At 44.4% G+C, this 26,842-nt stretch overlaps 1 protein-coding gene across 1 annotated transcript in view; it reads right to left on the bottom strand.

The window, feature by feature from the left end:
* Glb1 (galactosidase beta 1) overlaps nt 1-26,842 on the bottom strand; it is a 108,993-nt gene that overhangs the window by 42,520 nt on the left and 39,631 nt on the right. Inside the window, exons 6-10 of the mRNA XM_042666401.1 lie at nt 25,387-25,567; nt 19,697-19,755; nt 14,760-14,881; nt 14,637-14,677; nt 5,725-5,837 (exon numbers count right to left, since the gene is read on the bottom strand). Coding sequence (XP_042522335.1) covers nt 5,725-5,837; nt 14,637-14,677; nt 14,760-14,881; nt 19,697-19,755; nt 25,387-25,567 — 516 coding nt within the window. The remainder of the gene's footprint in view (nt 1-5,724; nt 5,838-14,636; nt 14,678-14,759; nt 14,882-19,696; nt 19,756-25,386; nt 25,568-26,842) is intronic.

Here is a 26,842-nt window from a genome sequence, read left to right as displayed (position 1 = left end):
GCTTGCCTAGCAGGCATGAATCCATGAGTTTGATTCCTCAGTCTCACATGAACAGAAAAAAACTCAAAGTGGTGCTGTGGCTCAAACGGTAGAGTGCTAGCCCTGAGCAAAAGAAGCTCAAGGATAATGCCCAGGCCCTGAGTTCAAGCCCCAGGACTGACAAAAATAAATAAAATAAATTTTAAAAATCCTAGTACCACCAAAGAAAAGAGAGTTATAATAATAAATGAGAATGAATATATTAATATATTCACCAGTTAAAAGAAAGCACAAATTTTCACACTGGATGCTTAAATTTAGTTATGTTCTGTTTATAAGGACACACATAAAGAAAATAATATGAAAATATTAAAATTAAAGGTTAAAATAAAAGCACTGAAAAAAACATGTTGGGTGCCAAAGGCACACACCTGTAATCTTAGCTGTTTAGGGGGCTGAGATCTGAAGATCATAGTTCAAAGTTATCCCAGGAAGAAAAAAAAAGTTTGTGAAATTCTTCTCTCCAATTAACCAGCAAAAAGCTAGAAGTAGAGGTGTGGTTCAAGTGGCAGAGCACTAGACCTGAGTTAAAAAGCCAAACAAGAATGAGAGCTCAAGACCCAGTATCAACTCATACAAATACACACAAAAAGACATGTCAGTAAATGCTAACTAAAAAGATTACATGCCGGGTGCTGGTGGCTCATGCCTATAATCCTAGCTACTCAGGAGGCTGAGATCTGAGGATCGCAGTTCAAAGCCAGTCCAGGTAGAAAAGTCCCTGTGAGACTCTTATCTCCAATCAACTACCAGAAAACCAGAAGTGGAGCTATGGCTCAAAGTGATAGAGCACTAGACTTGAGCAAAAGAGCTCAGGGACAGTATTCAGGCCCTGAGTTCAAGCCCCATAAACACCACAAACAAAAAGAATACAGTAAGCCATATTAATAACATAGATTAAATTATTTTTTTTTAAATAACCTTTATTTAACATGTGAGTTACAGAAAACATATTCGCAAAGTGCAAAGTATTACTGCCACAAGCAGTTCAGGTGGACATGACTGTCTAGATCCTCCATGTACATACACCAATCCCTTTTTAGGTAACAGATCTATGGTTTGTGTCATGCTTTTCCAAATGTTACAAATTCACCAATTCAAAATCCCAAAGCTACATGAATATTTTGATAACCAAGAATAAACTACACAAACTCAATCTGTTTGGTTAAAAAAAATGCATTCCTGCTTTTCTTAGGGATAAAAATTTCACTGAAGACAAAAACAGCAACAGGCTTCTAGACAGAAGTATTGGCAGAGTTACAATTAAAATACTGAATTTCCTTTATGCTCAATTTAAAGAGACATAAAGCAAGATATACTAAGCAATTTCTAAACTCATTAGTAGGCTTATAGCATACTATTAAAATATTAGCAAGAATGTTTCTACTAAATATATGTATACCTAGGGGACAACCAGAACCATATACATCAATGGTTCTAATCAAAGTAAAATTCTGAGCACACCTGCACACATCTCTCTCCCTGCAGGCTTCCTATTCCTACCCTCTGCTGCCAGCCTCTAAGTAAGTCCTGACTTCATTGCCCAGAGGTGGCACAATCCATCCAAGATGGATCTGCTGATTGTAACAGGTATTTACAAGTTATTTAATTCACTACTTCTACTTTTTACCATACATTATCTCAGGATATCTATAAAGATTAGATGTTCTGAAATAATGAGAGCTTTGTGTACAATGTAAGTATTTTACCAAAAACGCACATCTTCTAGATGTGGCGATGCTAACAGAGCCCTTCCCCCACCTTCCTCTTCCCCCTCACCATCTCTCCAGACACGCTGAGATAATTCACTCCTAGGAGACAGTTTTTCCTAAAAACTAACAGAAGGACATTTCTATAGGGATTATTTTCTACTTTTTACTTTTAGCATTAAGACTTAACCCTTAATACTTGATAATATTAACTAAAATACACATACAAAACCAAGTCTAGACCAACAAAACAGGCCCGAGATAGCCTTCTCTTGGCACTCTTCCTCCCCAACCCCACCCCTGCTGCCACCCAGTAAACAGCATAGCCTCTAAGACATTACAATTCATCCCAAATTCAATCACAAAAACTACTTCAAGGGCATTATGTTCATAGATTAAATTATTAATAACCAAAAAAAATCCTATAGAGCTAAAATATTACTAAAGTTTGAAGACTGTATCATGAGACTGGGGAGTTTAATTCTCAGTTTGCATAAACCTAATAAAGTAACCTAAAGATATTATGTATTTATTAAAGAATGATAGAATAAATAAAAGCACATCAAAGATGTCAATGGAACCATTGATAAGCTTTTTTTTTCCTGTCTGTCATGGAGCCTGAACTCTGGGCCTGGGCTCTGTCCCTGAACTCTTCAGCTCAAGGTTAGCGCTCTACCACTTGAGCCACAGAACCACTTCCAGCTTTTTCTGCTTATGTGGTGCTGAGGAATTGAACCCAGGGCCTCATGAATGCAAGGCAAGCACTCTACCACTGAGCCACCTTCCCAGCCCCCACATTGATAAGCTTAATCTAACAAACAAGTACATAGAATATCACACCCAACTATAAAATACACATTATCTTCTTTCTTTCTCTTTCTTCCTTTCTTTCTTTCTTTCTTTCTTTCTTTCTTTTCTTTTTTGGTTGGTCATGGGGCCTGAACTCTGGGCCTGGGCAATGTCCCTCAGCAATTCAGCTCAAGGCTAGTGCTCTACCACTTGAGCCACAGCTCCACTTCTGGCTTTTTCTGCTTATGTGGTGCTGAGGAATTGAACCCAGGGCCTCATGCATGCAAGGCAAGCACTCTACCACTGAACAGCTTCCCCAGCCCATATACATTATTTTCAATTACATGATGATCTATTAATCCTGGCATATGGTGGGCTCAGAGACAAGGCTCAATGAATTTAAAGGGCTTCATTCAGAAAACATTCTCTAATCAGAATACAAATATGCTACAAGTCAAGAGAACTAGGAAAATACTAATGCTTAATTAGCATTAATTAGTAGTAATGGGCTGGGCCTAGTAGCTGGCGCTTATAGCTCCATCTACTCAGAAGGCTGAGATAGGAAAATCTCTTGAGTTTAGGAGTTTATGACCAACCTGGGCAATACAGTGAGACCCTATCTCAAATGCAAACAAAAAGAAAAATAAGAAAAGCCCTACACCACCCACATTTCTGAACATTTCAAGGTTCAATTTCAAAAGCAAATAATTATGCAATACTCACAAGACAATATGTTGGAAATGATCTGTACAGCTTGGGGTGGGGGAGATTAGGGAGGGAAGGAGGGAGGAAGAAAAATGGGGGAAGGTATAACAAGTTAGATAAGAATGTAATCACTAGCCGGGCGCTGGTGGCTCACGCCTGTAATCCTAGCTACTCAGGAGGCTGAGATCTGAGGATCACGGTTCAAAGCCAGCCCGGGCAGGAGAGATCGTGAGACTCCTATCTCCAATAAACCACCAGAAAACCGGAAGTGGCGCTGTAGCTCAAGTGGTAGAGCACTCGCCTTGAGCTGAAGAGCTGAGGGACAGCGCCCAGGCCCAGAGTTCAAGCCCCACGACCGACCAAGAAAAAAAAAAAAGAGAATGTAATCACTACCATACTTATGTAACTGTAACCCCTCTGTATATTACCTTGACAATAAAATTAATATAAAACAAAAGCAAATAATTATATAATCATTATATATATATATTACATAAATAAACATATAAATAAAGGAGACAGACCTATAGTGGTACTGGAAGAGAATGTATTAACTCTGAGTTTTTCTTTCTTTCTTTTTTTTTTTTTTGTCAGTCGTGAGTCTTGATCTCAGGACCTTGGTGCTGTCCTTGAGCTCTTTTGCCCAAGGCTATTACTCTACCACTTTGAGCCACAGCTCTACTTCTGGTTTTCAGGTGGCTAATTGGAGATAAGAGTCTCATGGATTTTCCTGCTTGGGTTAGTTTTGAACTTGATCCTCAGATTTCAGCCTACTGAGCAACCAAGATTATAGGCGTGAGCCACCAGCACCCAGCTCTTCTTCCTTTTTCCTTCGTTCCTTCCTTCTTTCCTTCTTTCCTCCTCCTCCTCCTCCTCTTCCCTCTTCTTCTTCTTTTTGGTCTGTCATGGGGCTTGAACTTTGGGCCAGGGCACTGTCCCTCAGCTCTTCAGCTCAAAGCTAGCGTTCTACCACTGGAGCCACAGCACCACTTCTGGTTTTTTGATGGTTAATTGGAGATAAGAGTCTCATGGACTTTTCTACCTGGGCTTGCTTTGAACCTCAATCCTTGTATCTCAGCCTCCTGAGTAGCTAAGGATTACAGTGTGAGGATTACAGGTGCCTGGCTCTTTCTTCTTTTTTATTAATTTATTTTTTTATTTTTATTTTTTGCCAATCCTGGGGCTGAACTCAGGGCCTGGCCACTGTCTCTGAGCCTCTCTGTGCTCAAGGCCAGTGTTCTACCACTTGAGCCACACCACCACTTCCAGCTTTTTCTGTTTATGTGGTACCGAGGAATCAAACCTGGGGCTTCATGCATACTAGGCAAGCATTCTACCACTGTTCTACCACTGAGCCACATTCCTAGTCCCTTTCTTCTTTTTTAAATCATCTTTAAGTAGTTATACAAAGGAACTTCTATTCAAAATGTCAGTTTCTGAGTACAATGCAGCTTGATTTCTCCCAGCCTCACCCATCCCCTCAATTTACCCAGTTTCATTTTCACAAACGTACATTGCATATTATGACTGCAGCAAAATGCGCAACTTTGTATATGTACTAGACAAGGAGAAGGCTGGATCAAAAAACCTATGCTTCACATAAAAGAAAGAAATATAAAGGCAGGACGGGAGAGCTTTGAAACAGAGAACAAATACAAGAGAAAGCTTGGGAGATAATCACTTTTATTTCCCAGACTGAACCCATAATAAAAGATTAGCACCAGTCACAACACAACTGCAAGTGAAGATTTAGACAAAATGAACAAATTCTAGATTGCATTTTTCTCTGTTTAAAGTGCTTCTTAACACAGAATTTAAACCCATGCTTAAAACTGATACTACATTATATTTAAAAAACCCAGACCGTTTATAGACAGAAAAGTGTGTGTGTGTGTGTGTGTGTGTGTGTGTGTGTAACTTCAAAACTCAGGTGACTGAGCAGAAAAACTGTGGTGTTCTTTTGTTTTGTTTTGTTTTTCCTCCACCGCAGAGACAGGAAACCCCACCTGGGTGCTTTAGGTAGCTGAAGAGGTTATGCTGCTAGCAGGACTAAGCAGTTTAGAGCAGGCCAGAAGGATCTGACAATCACTTCCCCCAGGTAGAATACTGGAGTATTGCTTCTCTCTGCTGGTGCTGTGTTCCTTTTTTTCGCCCTAAATATTTCAGCTACTTAAGGGGACACACATTTTCTTGCCTTTAGTATAAGCAATGGGAATGGCTACCACCTGTTGGACATCTCAGTATGAACAGGTGGTCCTGGATGGCGTTAAAAGGTCCTTTTTGGCCCTCTCCTAATCAGGTGTGATCATCTCAGTTTTACACCATCAGTAGAGTAACTTGCTCAGTCTTACCCCTAGTTGGTGTTAAGGACACTCAAGCGGTAATTTCTTGTCACCTACTCTTTTAAACATGCAGGCTCCAGGCAGGAAGTCATCTAGAGCACAATGAGCTCAAAGCACCACCACCCTTTTGAAGCACTCACCTTCTGGATTACCTTGCGAATAGCAAAATACTTCCCGGTGAGGTCCCCGGCCTCGGTCAGTGGGGCATCATAGTCGTAGCTGGTGGGCTGTGCTGCATAGGGTGTGTTGGCCCCTGCGAGACAAAAGCCATGCCACTAGTTACTCCAGAAAGGCCTGAATTGGGTGGGGCAAGTTCCTGGGGGACCCATGACCTCAGGATCTTGGAGAAGATAAATAAAGGACACGTTAAGTCAACTGCTAAAAGACACTGAAATACTTTTTTTTTTTTTTTTTGCTCAAGGCTAGTGCTCTACCACTTTGAGACACAGCTCCACTTCCAGTTTTCTGGTAGCTAATTGGGAGATAAGAGTCAAACAGGGACTTTTCTGGCCTGGCAGGCTTTGAACTGCGATCTTCAGATCTCAGAGAGCTAGGATTACAGGTGTAAGCCAGCAGTGCCCAGCTCACAGAAGTACTCTTTATAGAGGTAAATTTGTTCCTACAGGTGTATCAAGTACCCTAGAGTCCCCACAGCAGACTTTCTATCCCTCCTTCCCCCTCCCCCAACTCTCTGGAAGCTCCTAGCTGTCATTCTAACAGATAATCTCCTCCTGGGGGATAAGCAAGGTACCTGGATCTTCCTTCCCCCACCCAAAATCTGTTAGCATCTCAGGACCAGTCATGGCAGGGCATATGACAAAATGTCCCTATTAACCTCTAATCCAGGGTCTTTTTTTCATGTCTTCAACCCGAGAGGTAAGTAGACAAAGTAACGTGGGAAATGACTGCAGACAGGCAGGCCTTTGGATCTGCAGATACAAAGGAGGCAGCTGGTGTGTGTTCTTGGCTCCCCTCTTCAGGACAAAGGCACAGTCACTATCTTAATGCCAGGGCATGGCTACCCACACTTCTCAAATGTGACGCTCGTGGGCGTGGCCTCTGCTCAATTGCCTTCCCCTGGGTTACAAGCCCCTAGGGATAGCTTGCATCCAAAGCTGATCAGGACAGTGACATACACACAGCCAATTGCCTCAAAGGGCAATCCTGGCTTCAGAATTCCCTCCAGTGGGCCAAAGCCATTCATAAAATGGCATTACAACCCAACTCTGCAAACCTTTCCACCCATGCTATCTTACAGATGTAGTCCTGAGGGCAGCCCAAGGGCACAGTCATCCTGGACTTGTGTTTCCCAAGAAACCTAACCCATCTAACACACACACACACACACACACACACACACACACACACGCACAAAAAAACAGAAAAAAAAAAAAATGAAGGGCATCAATGCCTTGCCTACAAAAAGGCTAGCATTGTCCAAGAGTCTAGAGCACAGGCATCCTCTGTGACTAGGTCTTGATTCTGATGTTTACAGATAGAAAGCTTGAGAAGATAGATCCCTACAGATAGATCCTTGAGAAGAGTCACATGGAGAGACTGTTAAGATACAACTTTTGATCTGGGGATATACTTCAGTGTAAGGTCCTGTCCTAATCTCCAGTACAAGGAAAGAGAGAAAGAAACAAAAAAAAAAAAAGAAAGAAAGGGGGAGAAGAGAAAGAGAGAGAGAGGGAGAAGAAGAAAGGAAGGGAGGGAGGAAGGGAGGGCAAGAAAGAGAAGGAAGGAAGGAAGGAAGGAAAGAAGGAAGGAAGGAAGGAAGGAAGGGAGAAGAGAGGGAGAAAGAAAAAGGGGAGGAAGGAAGGAAGAAGGGAAGAAAGAGACCCCCCACAATTTCTATTTTTATTTTTTTCTTGCCAGTCCTGGGGCTTGAACTCAGGGCCTGGGCACCGTCCCTGAGCTTCTTTTTACTCAAGCCTAGCACTTACCACTTGAGTCACAGCACCACTTCTGGCATTTTCTAAGTAGTTTATTAGAGATAAGAGTCTCATAGACTTTCCTGCCAGGGCTAGCTTCAAACTGCAATCCTCAGCTCTCAGCCTCCTGAGTAGCTAGGATTTCTGGCGTGTGCCACTGGTGCCACTGGCTCATAACCCCACAGTTTCTAAGGCCCACCTCCAGAGATCTTGATTCAGCAGAGAGAACCAGATGGCACCCAGCTTTGTATTGGCTGAGATAGAATTTTGGAAGCTTTTTGTCTAGAGTGGACTGGAACCACAATTTTTCTTATCTGAGCACCTCCTGAGTAACTAGGGTGATTGGAGGTATGGGTCACACCATACCCAGCTTGAGACTGCATTCTTAACAGGATCCTGGGTCATGGTACCCTCCTGGGTAAGGCCAGCTTGGAACCAGAAGGTTTTTGTACCTTTCTCTTGTACTTCAAAAGATCCCTCAGCAGGGCTGGGAAGGTGGCTCAATGGTAGAGCGCTTGCCTTGCATGCATGAGGCCCTGGGTTCGATTCCTCAGCACCACATAAGCAAAAAGAAAAGAGCTGGAAGTGGCGCTGTGGCTCAAGTGGTAGAGCACTAGCCTTGAGCTGAAGAGCTGAGGGACAGCGCCCAGGCCCAGAGTTCAGGCCCCACGACCGACCAAAAAAAAGAAAAGTGACAGTTCACCCCAATATTAGCAGGAAATTCCTTAAGACAGTTTACAAATGATGGGCAGGGTGATTCTACCATTGGTGGAGGTAATGAGTGAGGGAGACTAAGGATCAAGGCAAAAGTGGGGTTTTTTTAAGGGGGTAGGGGTCAAAGTTCTCTGCATAGAATCCCTATCTTCAAAGACCTGTCTCCCTCAACCAACTAATCTTCTCCCTTTTCTTCTTAACAAGGTCATAGCCAACAGGTCTGCCCGCCTTAGGGGAAGCACAGGTTAAAACACATCCCTTCATGTGAGACATCAAGAAACATAAAACCACATCCTCCCTCCGGGAGCTCACCTTCTTTGTGGCTCCGCTTCTACCTTGTGTGGCTGGGCTGGGCGGGGAAGGTTCTCACTCAGGTCTTGCTCTGCACTGAACCTGCTCGCCTCCAAGAACTGACTGCGCCTCAGCACTTCAGTCACGCCAAGTACAGTGCAGGCTCAGCAAGTGGTGTCACCTTTGAGTGGAACAGTGAGGCTTTGGAAACAAACCCATCAGGCCTCAGCCTTATCAGGTTGGGAAGCAGGTGGCAGGGAGACCAAAGCTTTCATCTAGTTCTACCACTTCTTCCTGTGGATGCCTCCAGACCAGCCCAGGGCAGGGAAATAGTCCATGTTCAGGAGGATGAGAAGCAGGAAGGCAGTAGAAAGGGGGAGATATCATGCTCCTCAATTCTCCATACTGTGGAGACAGCCTGGGTCTCCCAGGCAGCTGTCACACACATGTGGACACGCAGAGACATGGGATATGGGGACAAAAACGGCAGATGGAGGACAGACAGGCCAGAGAATGCAGCAGGGCTGGTTCGGGGGCTGGCTCAGGGACTGCAAAGGGCAGTGGGACTGGTTAACTGAGACCTAAGCTTGAATCCAGGTTCTACCCTATGCCAAGAAACATGTGGGTATTTGTGCATCCAGATACTCTTATCTATCAATTGCTGTTGACCTTCCCTAGCTCATCTGAGTCTGATATGAGAAGTAATTGAAAATAGAGCAGAAAGAGGGCTGATGGATTCGCAGTAGAGTCAGGAGGAAAAGGAGCTGTGTGAAGACAGACTGTGCTTCCTAAGTGATGGGTTTTGTTTTGTTTTTGGTGTGAGTACTAAGGTTTGAACTCAGGACCTTGTACTCTTGCTTATTTGTGTTTGTTTGTTTGTTTTGTACTCAGAACTGGCACTCTATCATGTGAGCAACACCTCCAGTTTGGCTTTTATTGCCCATTGTGAATTGGAGATGAAGTCTCAGGGTTGGCTTTAAACACCGATTCTCAGATCTCAGCCTCCTGAATTACAGGTGTGAGCCCCCAGTGTGTCGCTGAGTGATAGTTTTATTTTGTCCAAATTTCTTCTCTAAAAAGAATGTACTAAACAGTAACATTAGTGGGGGAGGGAGGGATGGCAGACCTGGGCTTGAACTCAGGACCTCTTGCTTTCCCTCAGCTTTTCCATTCACAGCTGATGCTCTACCAGTTGAGTCATACCTCCACTTCTGGCATTTTGCTGGTTAAGCAGAGAACAAAGTCTCTCAGATTTGTCTATGTGGGATACCTTTGAACCATGATCCTCAGATCTCAACCTCCCAGGTAGCTAGGATCATAGGCATAAGCCATCAGCTTTGCCATAAGATTTTTAAGCCAGGTGCTGGTGGCTCACGCCTGTAATCCTAACTACCCAGGAGACTGAGATCTGAGGATTGAAGTTCAAAGCCAGCCCAGACAGGAAAGTCCATGAGATTCTTACCTCCAATTAACCACCAGAAAACCAGAAATGGTGCTGTGGCTCAAGTGGTAGAACACTTGCCTTGAGCTGAAGAGCTCAGGGTCAGTGCCCAGGCCCAGAGTTCAAGCTCCATGACCGACAACAACAAAAAGAAAAGATTTCTAAAAATAATGTCACATACTGTAAAGTTATATAATGTCCCAGTCTTTCTTCTTCAACCAATTAGCCTTAGTTCCATCACTGGCACCTGAGCTAGGTGGGGGCCCCTCTGCTAAGTGAACAAGGTATCAGCCCTATCTAATTGTAAAATAGACACACAGAAAGCCTCACATCCATAGCCAACCTCAGTGCACTACTTTTTGTCTGAATGCCAGGGCTGGTGCTTAAACTTAGGGCCTTGCACTCTCACTTGAATTTTTCACACTCTACAATGGAAGCACACCTTTACTTTGGGCTGTTGGTGGTTAACTGGAGTTGAGACCTCATGGACTTTTCTTCACTGACTAGCTTCAAACCATAACCTTAGATCTCAGCATCCTGAGTAACCAGAATTAAAAGTATAGCCATGATAGCAGGGCACTGGTGGCTCATGCCTGTAATCCTAGCTACTCAGGAGGCTGAGATATGAGGATCGCGGTTCAAAGCCAGCCCGGGCAAGAAAGTCTGTGAAACTCTTATCTCCAATAAACCACCAGAAAACCAGAAGTGGCGCTGTAGCTCAAGTGGTAGAGTGCTTGCCTTGAGCTCAAGAGCTGAGGGAAAGCGCTCAGGCCCAGAGTTCAAGCCCCACTACCTACAAATAAAATAAAATAAAATAAAAGTATAGCCATGAGTACCTAGCTTCAGCACACTTTTAAGACTGTCTTTTAAGCAGTGAAGGGTTTTCTACTATCTTCTGCTTTGCTCTGACAACAGTAATGACATTGGCAACATTTGTAAGTCTGGTCTTCTCCTAGCCTATCTCACTGTGCCAGACAGATAGCAGACAAAACGGAGCGGTTGGTCATGGGGTTTGAACTCAGGGCATGGGCTCTGTACCTGAGCTCTTTTGCTCAAGACTAGCACTCTATCAAGTTGAATCACAGCGCTTCTTCTAGTTTTCTGGTGGTTAACTGGAGATAAAGAGTCTCATGGACTTTCCTTCCCAGGCTGGCTTCAGACTATGAGCCTCAGATCTCAGCCTCCTGAGTAGCTAGGATTACAGGCATGAGCCACCAGCACCAGGCTTGAAACTCCATTTCTTAATAGTTGATAGTACCTAATTTTAGATCCTGAGAGATTCACTCCCATACAGTTTCCAAAATACAACATTCTGGCATCATCAATAATTCAATGAGATAAATGCAGATGCTGAGAGGTGGGGAATGATGATTATATACAACACGTCATCTGCCTTTGCAAATTAATAAAAATGCTGAGGAATTTGTCATAATCGTCCATATCCTCCCCCGATATATGAGAATGTAAAGTGGTGCTATCACTTTAGAAAACATCACAACTCAGAGTTACCATACAACCCTACAATTCCACTCCTATTACAAACTCCAAAAAAGCAAAGATCCAGACCCCTATATTCCTACATCTACAACATCATTCACCAAAGCCCCAGAGTAAAATTAACCCACGCGTCTATCAACCAATGAATGGATAACAAAATATTGTATAACCACATCATAAGATAGTATTTAGTAATAGACATGTTTGAAGTGCTAACACATTCTACAACATGGACAAGCCTTAGGAATATTAGTTTAGCTGGGCACTAGTGGCTCACATCTGTGATGCTAGCTATTTCAGAGGTTGAGATCTAAGGATCCTAGTTCAGAGCTAGTCCAGGTAGACAGATCTTGAGCAATGCTTATCTCCAATTAACCAGCAAAAGTTGGAAATGGAGCTGTGGCTCAAGTGGTAGAGTGCCAACCTTGAGCAAAAAAACTAAGGCCCTAAAAGAACAACAAAGAAATAGTAGGCTAGATGAAATAATTCATTTTTTAGTTTTTGGTTTTTTTTGGTCCAGTCGTGGGGCCTGAACTCTGGGCCTGGGCGCTGTCCCTTAGCTCTTCAGCTCAAAGCTAGCACTCTACCACTTGAGCCACAGTGCCACTTCCGGCTTTTTTCTTTTTGCTTATGTGGTGCTGAGGAATCAAACCCAGGGCCTCATGCATGCAAGGCAAGCGCTCTACCACTGAGCCACCTTCCCAGCCCCTCATTTTTTAGTTTGTTTTGTTTTTGTTGGTCATTGGGCCTGAACTCTGGGCCTGGGTGCTGTCCCTCAGCTCTTCAGCTCAAGGCTAGCGCTCTACCACTTGAGCCACAGGGCCACTTCTGGCTTTTTCTGCTTATTTGGTGCTGAGGAACAGAACCCAGGGCCTCATGCATGCAAGGCAAGCGCTCTACCACTGAGCCACCTTCCCAGCCCCTAGATGAAAAAATTCAGATTGGAAACCTACATATTTCATGGTTTATTTATATGGAATGTTTAGGACAGGTCATTGACAGGGATGGGCATGGAGGATATGAGATTACTAACATAATAGTTAAACAACTTTGAGGATATACTAAATACTGAATTTTAATTTTACAGTATTATAATTATACAGTGTTTCATACAGTAAATAATATCTCAAAATAAACAAATCATAACTCAGCCAAACAAAGCATTAAAAAAAAAAACCAAGGGTCTGGGAATGTGGTTTAGTGGTAGAGTGCCTGCCTAGCATGTGAAGTCCTAGGTTCTATTCCTCAGTTCCACATAAAGAGAAAAAGCCAGAAGTGGTGCTGTGGTTCAAGTGGTAGAGCACTAGCCTTGAGGATAGAGAGGCTCAGGGACAGGCCCAGGCCCTGAGTTCAAGCTCCAGGACCACAACCAACAACAAAAAATTCATTTTAAAAAATCCAGGGGGACTTGGAATGTGGCTTAGTGGTAGAGTACATGCCTAGGATGCATGAAACCCTGGGTTCAATTCCTCAGTACCACATAAACAGAAAAGGATGGAAGTGGCACTGTGGCTCAGCTGGTAGAGTGTTAGTCTTGAGCAAAAGAAGCTTGGGAGAGTGCCTAGACCCTGAGTTCAAGCCCCAAGATTGATCAAAAAAAAAAGAAAAAGAAAAAGAAAAACAACAAAACAGGACCATGATAGAAAACACAAATATCCACAGTCAAGTTTATGTCTGTGTGAATCCCATCCAGATACTTTGGTATTTGTAAGGTTTTTCAATGCTTACAACATGTTCCTTGATTCAAAAAAAAAAAAAAAAGTAAATTGAAGTTAAGTGCCTATAATCTTAACTACTCAGGAGACTGAGATATGAGGATTGCAGTTCTAAGCCAACCCAGCCAGTAAAGTCTGTGACTCTTCTCTCCAATTAACCACCAAAAGCTAGAAGTGGAGTTGTAGCTCATGTAGAGTGCTCTAGCCTTGAGCAAAAAAGCTCAGGGAGGGGCTGGGAAGGTGGCTCAGTGGTAGAGCGCTTGCCTTGCATGCATGAGGCCCTGAGTTCAATTCCTCAGCACCACATAAGCAAAAAGAAAAAAGCTGGAAGTGGCGCTGTGGCTCAAGTGGTAGAGCGCTAGCCTTGAGCTGAAGAGCTGAGGGATAGCGCCCAAGCCCAGAGTTCAGGCCCCACGACCGGACCCAAAAAAAAGCTCAGGGACAGCACTCAGGCCTTGAGTTTAAGTGCCAGGACTGGCCCCAAAATAAAGTAAACAGAGCCAGGTACCAGTGGTTCACAGCTGTAATTCTAGCTCCCAGAAGGCTGAGATCTAAGGATTGAGATTCAAAGTGATCTTAGAAGACTTCATGAGACTCATCTCCAATTAACCACCAAAAAGCCAAAGTCAGAGGTGTGGCTCTAGTGGTTGACAGCCTTGAGCAAAAAGCTGAGGGACAGGGGCTGGGAAGGTGGCTCAGTGGTAGAGTGCTTGCCTTGCAGCCTTGCATGCATGAAGCCCTGGGTTTGATTCCTCCGCACCACCAGCAGAAAAAGCTGGAAGTGGCTCTGTGGCTCAAGTGATAGAGCACTAGCTTTGAGCTGAAGAGCTGAGGGACAGCGCCCAGGCCCAGAGTTCAGGCCCCACGACTGACAAAAAAAAAGAAAGCTAAAGGACAGTGCCTAGGTCCTGAGTTCAAGCCCCAGGACCAATGCATACACAAAAAAAACTGAAAGTAAAGCTGTCGCTCAAGTGTAGAGAACCAGCCTGGAATGAAAAAGCTAAAGGGACATAACCCATGGACACTCAAAAGTAAATTAATCATATAGGTAATTCTCATATATGAGAAAAGTTAGAAGACAAATTTAGAACATAATTGTTCAAAGCCGGGCGCCGGTAGCTCACGCCTGTAATCCTAGCTACTCAGGAGGTTGAGATCTGAGTATTGCAGTTCAAAGCCAGCCTGGGCAGGAAAGGCTGTGAGACTCTTATCTCCAATAAACCACCAGAAAACCAGAAGTGGTGCTGTGGCCCAAGTAGTAGAGCGCTCGCCTTGAGCTGAAGAGCACAGGGATAATGCCCAAGCCCAGAGTTCAAGCCCCACGACCGCCAAAAAATAAGAAAAAAAAAAGAAAGAAAATAATTGTTCATAGGTCTAATAATTGTTCATAGATATACTTCCCCAAATCAAGCACCAGAAACATACATAGCTTCTACAAACAGATATTAAATTGCTCTTACCATTCCAATAGGCAAAATTGGTCCCGCCTATAAACATGTACCTACAAGGAAATAAGAGAACACAAAGAACTTCATTGTAAGCCAAGACTGCTGGGGAGCCCTCCCCCCATATCTAATACTTACAAATTCACACTTGCCCCTCGGGAAAGGATATTAGTGAGAGTGGAGACCACGGTTGCCGTACTGACTGTGGAATGAGGCTGGCCCCAGTGGTCTAACCAGCCAGTATAGAATTCAGAGTTGATCTACAGGAGAAAAGAGGAAGTAGAGCATGTGGCTGAAGTGTTCAAGGACCAGTCTTGAATGAAAAAGCCAAGAAAAAACTTAATGCCCTGAGTTCAAGCCAGTAGCAGCGTGCACGCACGCACACACGCACATACACACACACACACACAAGAACAGAAAACGGAGCTTAGGACAGACTCATGACTTCTGGATGCTTGGGCACTCCTGTAATGCCCCTTCTGCCCCATCAAGGGACAGCAGAAAGGGCATATGGACCTACACTGTTTAACCCAAGGGTTGGTGCCAACTTGCCATGAGGTCTCATCTTCACAGTTTAAGTGCAGCCAGTTCTCATACTCATGGGCTCTTCATCCATAGATTAAATCAAACATAGATCAAAACTATTTGAGAAAGCTGGATGTCAATGGCTCATGCATGTAATCCTAAACTACTCAGGAGGCTGAGATCTGGAGGATTCAGGTATAAGGTCAGTCCAGGAAGAAGAGATTCCATCTCCAGCAGTGGCTCATACTTGCAATCCTAGCTACTCAGAAGGTTGAGTGAGATCTGAGGATTGCAGTTTGAAGCTAGCCCAGGCAGAAAAGTCCTGTGAGACTTTTTTTTTTTTGGATCCGGTCGTGGGGCCTGAACTCTGGGCCTGGGCACTGTCCCTCAGCTCTTCAGCTCAAGGCTGGTGCTCTACCACTTGAGCCACAGCGCCACTTCCGGCTTTTTTTTTTTTCTTTTTGCTTATGTGGTGCTGAGAAATGGAACCCAGGGCCTCATGCATGCAAGGCAAGCGCTCTACCACTGAGCCACATTCCCAGCCCTCCTGTGAGACTTTTATCTCCAATTAACCACTTAAAAACCAGAAGTGGTGCTGTGGCTCAAGTAGTAGAGCACTTGCCTTGAGCTGACGAGCTGAGGGACAATGCCCAGGCCCAGAGTTCAAGACCCACGACCGACAATAAATAAATAAATAAAATAAAAAAACAGACGTAGTGTAGTGGCACATGTGGTAGAGAGCTAGCCTTGAGCACAAAGAGGCTCAGGGACAGCACCCAAGCTCTGAGTTCAAGCCCCACAATTGACCAAAAACAAACAACAAAAAAACAAAAAAAAAAACCTGGAAATTGGGCTCTGTTGGCTCACAGCTATAATCCTAGCTTCTTGGGAGGCTGAGACCTAAGGATCACAGTTCAAAATCATACCAGGCAGAGAAGTCCATGAATATCTTTTACCTCCAATTAACCAGCAAAAAACCTGAAGTGAAGCCATGGCTGATGTGGTAGAGAACCAGCCTTAAACAGAAAAACCAAGCAAGAATGTGAGGCCCTGAGTTAAAGCTTCAGTACTAGCACATATACACACACAAAAGAAAAAGAAAGGCCAGACTGGAGGTGTGGCTCACATGACAGAGCACCAGCTGAACAAGCAAGATGAGCAAATACACAGCCCTGAGTTTAAACCCAGTACTAGCAAAACAAAACAACAGTTTAACTGTATCACACATGTACAGGTTGTTCTTATCATTTTTTCCCTAAATAAATGGTAAAAAATATGAGGAAATTTAGGAGATGGAAAAATAAACAGCAAAAACAATTACGGATTTTAAAAAAATAAGTTAAAATTTTAAAAATAATGTTTATAAGATAAATTTAAAAATTTAGAAGAAGACAACATAAACAGTAAACCTAAATTCACATAGCATTTACATGGTATAGATTTTTTTTTTTTTTTTTGGTCGGTCGTGGGGCTTGAACTCTGGGCCTGGGCGCTGTCCCTCAGCTCTTCAGCTCAAAGCGAGCGCTCTACCACTTAAGCTACCGCACCACTTCTGGTTTTCTGGTGGTTTATTGGAGATAGGAGTCTCACGGTCTCTCCTGCCCGGGCTGACTTTGAACTGTGATCCTCAGATCTCAGCCTCCTGAGTAGCTAGGATTACAGGCGTGAGCCACCAGCGCCCGGCATGGTATAGATATTTTGTTTCCTGGAGATTATTTAAAGTATACTAGAGGATGCCTGTAGGTCAAATGTAAATATCTGCTCCATTTTAATAATGGTCTTGAGCACCAACTGATTTTTTCCTGAGAAGTTCTGGAACCAATGCCTGTGGATACTGAGGGGTTGCTCATTACTGGGAGGAGCAGGGTGCTAGCAAGCCCACCTCAGGGTGCTCAGCAACACCTACCCCATACCATCTTGCTGTTTGCTAAAAATGTAAGCCATCAAGCTCTATCCATACCTGGGAGACTTAATTTTTCCATTTTAATCAACACCTTTATTCCTAAAAGATTTCACCTACATCGATTTTGGTAGAAGTTCCCCAGTAGAAAAGTTTACTTGGGCAAAAGATTGAGTACAAGATTTTTTTTTTTTTTTTTGTCGGTCATGGGGCTTGAACTCTGGGCCTGGGCGCTGTCCCTCAGCTCTTCAGCTGAAGGCGAGCGCTCTACCACTTGAGCTACAGCGCCACTTCCGGTTTTCTAGTGGTTTATTGGAGATAGGAGTCTCACGGTCTTTCCTGCCCGGGCTGGCTTTGAACTGCGATTCTCAGATCTCAGCCTCCTGAGTAGCTAGGATTACAGGCGTGAGCCACCGGCGCCCGGCTTGAGTACAAGATTTTTATAAAATAATCAGTTCCAGGGCTGGGAATGTGGCTTAGTGGTAGAGTGCTTGCAGGCAGGAAGTCCTGGATTCCTCAGTACCACATAAACAGAAAAAGCTGGAAGTGGTGCCATGGCTCAAGTAGTAGAGTTGCTAGCCTTGAACAAAAACAGCTCAGGGACAGTGCCCAGGCCCTGAGTTGAACAAGCCCTAGTATTGGCGCGCGTGCGCACACACACATACACACACACACACACACACACACACACACACACACAAAGTCACCAAATTGCTGTTTTCATACCATTCATCATTAGTTTGAACACATATTTTTCAGATCTCAGGCTGACTTATAGAATGAAGACCCCCCCCCCGCGCGCGCGCACACACACACACACACACACACACACACACACACACACACACACACACAAAGTCAGCTCCAAATTGCTGTTTTCATACCATTCATCATTAGTTTGAACACATATTTTTCAGATCTCAGGCTGACTTATAGAATGAAGACCCCTTGTCCAATTTGCTTACTGGAATGGTAAAAACAATTTAACGTCTATTGTTCTGGGAGGGGGTGGGGAGAGAGAAACATGGATGATGCAGGTTCCAGGAAATAGCTCCACCCAAAATCTGTGTGTACGGGCTCAGCCCAGCTCACAAAGCAAAGACTGGATGAGAAAAGGCTGTTTGTAAACAAGGCTTGCACACAGGTGCTGAATGAATAACAGCAACCGCGCTGAAGGAAAGGGCCTGCTAAGCTCCAGTGGCTCATGCCTATAATTCTAGCTATTCAGGAAGCTGAGATCTGATGACTGCGGTCAAAGCCAGCTGGGGCAGGAAAGTCTGTGATACTCTTACCTTCCAATTAAACAACAAAAAGCCAGAAATGCATCTGATCATACAAAATAATAATTATCACAATGAAATCCAGAAAATGGAAATGAGCATTTTTTTCTTTTTCTTTTTGTTTTCTTATCCTTTTGTTTGTTTAGCTGTCTTTGGGAAGGTAAGGGGGGGTGGGCACAGAAATGGAAGGTAGATAAATACAGCAGTGCTACTCATTAGAAACTATGTTGAAAACAAACTATACAACTTATGGGCAGAGATGGAAGGGAAAACTGGGAGCGAGAGAGAGCGAGGGAAGGGGAGACATTGTTAACAAAGAAATGTACTCTATACCTGCTTGATGTAACTGTAACCCCTCTAAATACCACCTCACAATATTTTTTTTTAAGGCAGAAGTGGAGGTGTTATTTCATCCTTGAGAGAAAAATCTAAACAGGAGCTCAAGACCTTGAGCCCCAGTATAGAACCAGCACAAAAGAAAAAAAAAGGGGGTAGAATGGGGGAAGGGCTTCAAAACATTCACACCCGCCTGGCCCCTGCCACAATCTCCTCTTCCCAGTAGCTCCACAATGTGCCAGCAAGCCCACTACAGGGTGGTGTACAAGCTACATCCCCAGTACCACCTGGCTGCCTGAAAATGCAGTCGTCACGGCTCCATTCAGACTTGGCAGAGTGAACAGCATATTTTAATCAGATCCCTAAGTAATTCATAAATACTTGAAAAGTGGACACGTTCTACCACAAAGAGCTCTCAAAGATACATACAACTTTCTGGGCACCAATGGCTCATGCCTGTAATCCTAGCTACTCAGGAAGCTGAGATCTGAGGATCATGGTTCAAAGCCAGCCTGCACAAGAAAATCTGTGAGACTCTTACCTCCCATTAACCACCAGAAAAGTGGAAGTGGTCATGTGGCTCAAAGTATAGAGCACTAACCTTGAGTGAAAAAGCTCAGACAGTGCCCAGACCCTGAGCTCAAGCCCCATGACAAGAAAGAAAGAGAGAGAGAGAGAGAGAGAGAGAAAGAAAGAGGAGAAAAGAAAGAAAGAAGAAAGATCTGAACCAGATCACAACCTAGCCACCCCTGGCCTGTGCAAAGTGATATATGCACCTGTGACTCATTGTACATTGGGACACTAGGACCACTTGTGGGATTTGCCTGGTCCACTCATGTTAATCTGGCTTTGGTTTCAATTCACTGGGTTGTTTCTGCTGTTATCTATGAGTCCAGAAAGTTATGTCATCCTTCTATGCCATATGCTGATCCCGCAGCCAGACAAATGAAGGATGTACTATGTCTCTCTTGAACCAGCAACTGTGATGGAGTTGGCATAAACCAACAGTCTCCAGCCCGTATCCCAATTCTCACCAAAGGTCCTTGGGGCTCAACATTCCTCTGGAATAGGAAAGCCTCTGTGACGTTGCTGTCTGAAAAGTAAAAGGAGGAAAGGAAAGGTCAGCTATCAGAGTGGCAGGAAGTTAAGCAACAAGGGCCTCCATGGGACTTGAGCTAATACCCTGCTATGGGTGAAATTGTACCAACCACTCAAAATCCGGTCGTGGGGCCTGAACTCTGGGCCTGGGCACTGTCCCTCAGCTCTTCAGCTCAAGGCTAGCACTCTACCACTTGAGCCACAGTGCCACTTTGGGCTTTTTTCTTTTTATTTATGTGGTGCTGAGGAATTGAACCCAGGGCCTTAGGCATGCAAGGCAAGCGCTCTACCACTGAGCCACCTTCCCAGCCCCAATATGACAGTATTAAGAGGTGGAGACTCTTATCTCCAATTAACAATCAAAAAGTTGGAAGAGAGCTAGGCACTGGTGGTAGTTCATTCCTGTAATCCTAGCTACTCAGGAAGCTGAGATCTAAGGATTGCAGTTTAAAGCCAGCCCAGACAGGGAAGTCCATGAGACTCTTACCTCCAATTAACTACCAGAAAATGGGAAGTGGCACTGTTGCTCAAAGTGGTGGAGTGTGTGCTAGCTTTGAGCAAAAAAGCTCAGGGAGGCTGGGCACCAGTGGCTCATGCCTGTAATCCTAGCTACTCAGGAGGCTGAGATCTGAGAACGGCAATTCAAAGCCAGCCCAGGCAGGAAAGTCAGTGAGACTCTTATCTCCAATGAACCACCAGAAAACTGGAAGTGGTACTGTGGTTCAAGTGGGAGAGCACTTGCCTTGAGCTGAAATGCTAAGGGACAGCACTCAGGCCGAGTTCAAGCCCAATGATGACGACCACCACCACCACCAATGACAACAAAAAGTGCTGATCGTGAAGGAGCAGAAGAACTGCATTTACTACAAAGTCACATTTTTCCCTGTCTCTGTTGGTCTCTCTCTCCTTCCTTCTTTCCTTCCCTCCTTCTGTTCCTTCTTTTCTTCTTCTTCCTCCTGGTATCAGGCTTTGAATTCAGGGTCTCACTCACTTGACTTGCTTTCTTGTGTTCTATCACTTGAGCCATGCCTCTGGTCTGGTATTTTGCTAAATGGAGATGGAGTCATGAGGCAGACTTTTCTCAGCTTGGGCTGGCTTTGAACTGTCATCTTCTGGATCTCCACTTCGTCTGTAGCTAGGATTCAGGCATGAGCCACAGATACCTAGTAGGGTTTCTTGTATTAAGTACTGGATAGCTTGATACATGGTACTCAGAATATCCACTCAAGATCTAACTGCACCTTATTGGGCAGGACTCCTCCTCCTCTTACAAGTGACGCTGGCATGACCTCAGACAGAGCATGACTGCCCCAGGCACCGGGATGCCACAGTACCCTCTTTCTTCCTCCAATCAGCAATAGTCACACTCACAATCAGCTTCAGTTTGTGCCTCTCAACAGAAGTATGCTAAGCCTTTTCACTCCGTGAGAGGAGATATGCAGGAGGAAACAGGCACACCACTCATCTGCAGCTGGGTAGATGAGCTAGGTCACCACCAGCATTGACCAATGGATGGTTCTAGAAATACTCAAATCACTTCATGTTAGTTTTTCTCATCTCTTTTATGGAAGGATCTCCACAAAAATGTAATTTCAAGCCAAGCACTGATGGCTCATACCTGTAAGTCCTAGCTACTTGGGAGGCAGAGATACAAGGATCAGGGTTAGAAGCCAGCCTGGGCAAGAAAGACTGTGAGACTCTTAATTGCTAAACAACCACCAAAAAAAGCCAGAAGTAGAGTTGTGGCTCAAGTGGTAGAGTTCTAGCCTTGAGCTAAAAAGCTTAGGGACAGTGCCCCGGCCCTGAGTTCAAGCCCCAGGACATACACTCATGCATGTGTACACACACACACCATAATTTCAGGAAGTGAAGGTGTGGCTCAAATGGTAGAGCAACAGCCTTAAGTGAAATAAGCCAAGGGAGAGAGCACAGACACTGAGTTCAGGTGCCAGTACTGGCACATGCGAGTATGTACACACACACACAAGAAATTTCTGTCTAATTCTCAAACTCTGTCTTCTGCAGTCCCTTCAGAGAGATGCAATGGGTTCTGAGTGTCTTATCCCTCCAGGTACAGCAAAATCTTTATGCAACTTGCAGAACTGGTCTTTTTTTTGGGGGGGTATACTAAGGGTAGAATCCAGGGAGGCCTTGTGCATACTAGCACAGTCATGGGGCTTCAACACAGGGGCTGGGTGCTGTCCCTTAACTTTTTCACTCCAGGACTTCTGTTCTGTTCTGTTTTGTTTTTTTACGTGACTAATTGGAGCTAGGAGCCTCATGGCCTTTCTTGCCTAGTCTGGCTTTGAACTGCAATCCTCAAATCTCAGATCTCAGGAGTGAGCCACTAGCATCTGGCTGCCACATTTATTTTATCAGCCCTACTTTCTACATACTTTTTTCTAAGCCATGTAAAAATTATATCAGCCATGAGGGTCTTTTGCTTCTAAATTTGTGTTGAGGACAGGAGACTCTTTACAAAGTATAATATAGGAATCAGGTGTGGTAATGCATTCTGTAATCCCAGCTACTCAAAGACCAAGACAGAAGGATTAAAATTAGAGGCCAAACTGAAGAAGTCAGTGGGAACACTATTTGATAAACTAAAAGCAAAAGGAACAAGGTGCCAATGGCTATGCCTATAATTTAGCTACTCAAGAGGCTGAGAACTGAAGAGCTTGGTTCAAGGTAGCTTGGGCAGGAAAGTCCACGAGATTCTTATTTCTAATTAACCACAAAAAAAGCTGGATGTGGAGCTGTGACTCAAATGGTAGAGCGCTAGCCTGGAGTGTAAAAGCTAAGGGACCGAGTCCAGGCCCTAAACTCATTTGCCCAGTACTGGTACACACACACACAAAAAGCAAAAACACTAGGAGTATGACTCCAGTGGTAGAACATTTGCCTAGCAAGCAGGAAGCCCCAAGTCCAAATTCCGGTGCCACATACACACAAATCACTAATATGACAGCCTACAAACTTTAAAAGATTATAACTTTCTCCATAATGCCCTTCAATGGCAAAATAAATAAACAAATGAAGTCCGGTGTAGGAGCCCTTGTCACATCCTTCAAAAATGCTGCTCTCAGTCTAAACAAAGGGTCCGTTAACTCAAGCCCCCTCCCCTCTCTCTTTTGTTGGTCATAGGGGCTGAACTCTGGGACTGGGCGCTGCCCCTCAGCTCTTCAGCTCAAGGCTAGCACTCTACCACTTGAGCCACAGCACCACTTCAGGCTTTTTTCTACTTATGTGGTGCTGAGGAATCAAACCCAAGGGCCTCATGCATGCGAGGTAAGCACTCTACCACTGAGCCACCTTCCCAGTCCTCTCTCTCTTTTTTTAACAGCCAAAAACATTCAAACCACACACAGCCTGCCCATTCAGAACATTTTATTTGTTGAGTCTTACATCTGACAGGACAACTGCCCTCGCATCTGGCAAATGCTGCAGCTCTGAGTTACGCAAAAAGATATTTACCTGACAAATATCTTGGTTTTTTTTTTTTTAGTCGTGGGGCTTGAACTCTGGGCCTGAGCACTGTCCCTGTCCTTCTTTTGCTCAAGGTTAGCACTCTATCACTGAGGCCACAGCTCCACCTCCAGCTTTTTTCTGTTATTTATTGGAGATAAGAGTGTCTGTCATAGACTTTCCTATCCTGGCTGGTTTCGAACCTTGATCTTCAGATCTCTGCCTCCTGAGTAGCCAGGGTTATAAGCGTGAGCCACCAGTGTCCACCCCTGACAAATATCTTAAGAGCAGGGCTCAGCTCACAGGCCATTAATACCAGTCAGTGGCTGACTTCAAAGTTTGCTAAGGCTACAACATGGCCCTGAGAATCCTGCCAAGATGGGAGACAGGGAAAGCTGAGTAGTAGGGAAAGGGACGACAGAAGATGGGAGGAGAGAAGAGAATGGACAGGAAAGGAGAGGAGGGCAGGGAAGGGCTAGAGAGGGGAGGGGAGAGAAGGAGGGGGATGGAGGGGAGGGGAAGGGAGCACTCAGGAGTACTTGGGGGGAGAGCACATGGAGGGGGGATGGAAAGGCAGGACATGGGAGAGGAAAGCAGAGAGGAGAAGGCGGGGGGGGGGGGGGGGGGAGGGGGGAAGGGGGGGAGGAGGGACAGTGAAGTCTGCCTGGGACTGCTCAGCCCCTTCTTCATCCTGTCTAGACAGCCCAGCCACTGAGAGAAGATACACCAGAGTCCAGGCTAGCCGCACCTGTGTGGACATCAAGACACACTGGAAACTCCCCTCCTACAGGTAGACATAAGATAACCTTCTGCAAATAAGGGGTACAATGACTCCATTTTACTTGTTGATTGATGCTGCAGTTTAGATCTTAAATATCCCCCAAAAGTTCATGATGCTATTTGTAGGCAGAGGAAGCTTTAAGATACGGGCCTAAGCTGGGCACTGGTGGTTCACCCCTGTAAGCCTAGCTACTCAGGAGGCTGAGTTTGAGGATCAAGGTTCCAAGCCAGCCAAGAGTTTTATCTTCAAAAAATTCCAAGTAGGGCTGTGGTTCAAGTGGTAGAGCATCAGTCTTGAGTGAAAAAGCTAGGGACAGCAATCAGGCCTGGAGTTCAAGCCCCAGGATAGTCACAATCTCATATACACACACACAAACCTGTGGGGTCTAGTAAAAGGTGTTAGGTTACTGGAGGCACTGTCTCTGAAGAGGACTATGGGAGCCTGGTCTCCTCCTCCTCTTTCACTCCCAAGCTAAATATATCCTGAATCAAAAAGCTACAGCACAATTATGGACTGAAACCTTTAAAACGGTGTGAGCCACACAAAGGGAAGCCAGGAGGAGGAACAGAATAAGTGGGAACAGCCTACACTAAGCAAAAGGAAAGAAATGTAAACATCACCTGACGTGGAAAAAATGACTCGTATTGTCAAAGCTCATAGAATTCACAAACTGTATGGACCATGATGGCGACAGTTTGCCTTGTGAGGGTTGGAATGTGTTTGTGACTTTAACTAAGTATCACTATTCTACAATACTGTGAAATATGTGAAATTTAGGTAATCACCTAATCTCAAAGAAAACAAGTGAGAGAAGGGATGGGTTAGGAGAGGGTGACCATGTTGTCAGACACTTTGTAACTCATATACTGTTTTGTAGAATGGGAACTTCTTTGTACAACTACTTAAAGATAATAATAATAAAAAAAAAACTGTGTGAGCCAAAAATGAATCTTCCCTCTTTTTAAGTGGACTGTCCCAGGTATTTTGTTATAGTAATAGATGAGCGCACTTGATAAAAAAAAATCTGAGCGATCGCACTGAATCTGCTCATGCCACTTAAAACCATAGCTGCTGTCCACAGTGACCAAGTGTAAGCTGCGTTTTCTTTTTCTTTTTTGGTTGGTCGTGGGGCTTGAACTCAGGGCCTGGGTACTGACCCTGAGCTTTTTCATTCAAGGCTAGTGCTCTACCACTTTGAGTTGCAGAGCCACTTCTGGGTTTCTGGTGGTTATAGAGATAAGATTCGCAAAGACTTTCCTGTCCAGGCTGGCTTTGGACCACAATCCTCAGATCTCAGCTCCTGAGTATCTAGAATTACAGATATGAACCATTAGTGCGCAGCTATAAGCTGCATTTTCTAGTTACTATACAAACACTGACCTGCTCCAAAGTCCACTGTGGCGTAGAGGCCCTGTAGGGTACCACACTGCAGGTACTTTTCATTTGCTCCATCAGTGGTGAACAGTAGCACATCTTTACCCAAGTAGTAGAGGAAGCGGTTTTGCAGGAAACGCAAATAGTCATAATCACAGGCAAAGTAGGAGCCATACTCATTTTCAACCTGCAAATTTAAAAAGGGAAGAGGGAAATCAGTAAGTCTCATGTAGACATTCTAATAAAAGCTTTTCTTTTTATTTCCCCCCAATACTGAACTTGAATTCATGCCTGGATGCTGGTCCTTAGTTTTTTCACTCAAGGATGGTACTCTACCACTTGACTCACCACTCCATTTCCAGCTTTTTGCTGGTTAACTGGAGATGAGAGTCTCATGGCTTCAAACGGAGATTCTCAGATCAAGGCCTCCTGAATAGCTAGGATTATAGGTTCAAGCCACTGGTACCTGGCCTGATGCAAACTTTTTGGGAAACATTCCTGACACTTGCTGAAATGACAAGACCTCATGATCCCCAGGAAGCCAGGAGAGTCTCTGCTGAGACATCAAAACTTTTTTTTTTTTTTTTTTTGGTTGGTTGTGAGGCTTGAACTCTGGGCCTGGGTGCTGTCCTTCAGCTCTTCAGCTCAAGGCAAGCACTCTACCACTTAAGCCACAGCTCTACTTCCGGTTTTATGGTGGTTAGTTGGAGATAAGAGTCTCACGGTCTGTCCTGCCCTGGCTGGCTTTGAACTGCGATTCTCAGATCTCAGCCTCCTGAATAGCTAGGAATACAGGTGTCAGCCACTGGCACCTGGCCAAAACTCATTTTTTTCCAGAAAAGCAATTCAGCATGGAAATTGACCCTCCATGAATCCTTCCTACTGACAGACAAGTGAACCACCAAATTAGCTTTAGATTATGATATTCTCTTCAGTAATAACAGATACTTTGATCTTACATAGATAATACCTTTCCATGGTATATAAGGAAAAGAAAATGTTAGAAAAAAAATCATCAGGAGCTGGGAAGGTGGCTCAGTGGTAGAGTGCTTGCCTTGCACTCATGAGGTCCTGGGTTCAATTCTCAACACCACATAAGCAGAAAAAGCCAGAAGTGGTGCTATGGCTCGAGTGGTAGAGCGCTAGCCTTGAGCTGAAGAGGTGAACGACAGTGCCCAGGCCCAGAGTTCAGGCCCTATGACCGGCCAAAAACAAAAAACAAACAAACAAAAATCATCAGCCAGTGTTGGTGGCTTATGGGTGTAATCCTAGCTACTCAGGAGTCTGAGATCTGAGGATCATAGTCCAAAGCCAGCAGGCAGGAAAGTCCAATTAACCACCAGAAAACTAGATGTGGTTACTTGTGGGTCAAAGTGGTAGAACACTAGCCTTGAGTAAAAAAAGTTCAGGGACATTGCCCAGGCCCTGAGTTCAAGCCCCACAACTGAAAAAAATAAAATAA

The sequence above is a fragment of the Dipodomys spectabilis genome, unplaced genomic scaffold (genome assembly GCF_019054845.1).
Source record: "Dipodomys spectabilis isolate Male_0828 unplaced genomic scaffold, ASM1905484v1 ptg000365l, whole genome shotgun sequence".
Classification (NCBI taxonomy): Eukaryota; Metazoa; Chordata; class Mammalia; order Rodentia; family Heteromyidae; genus Dipodomys; species Dipodomys spectabilis.
Note: the sequence above shows the minus strand (reverse complement) of the source record. Positions and strands in the feature narration are given on the sequence as shown.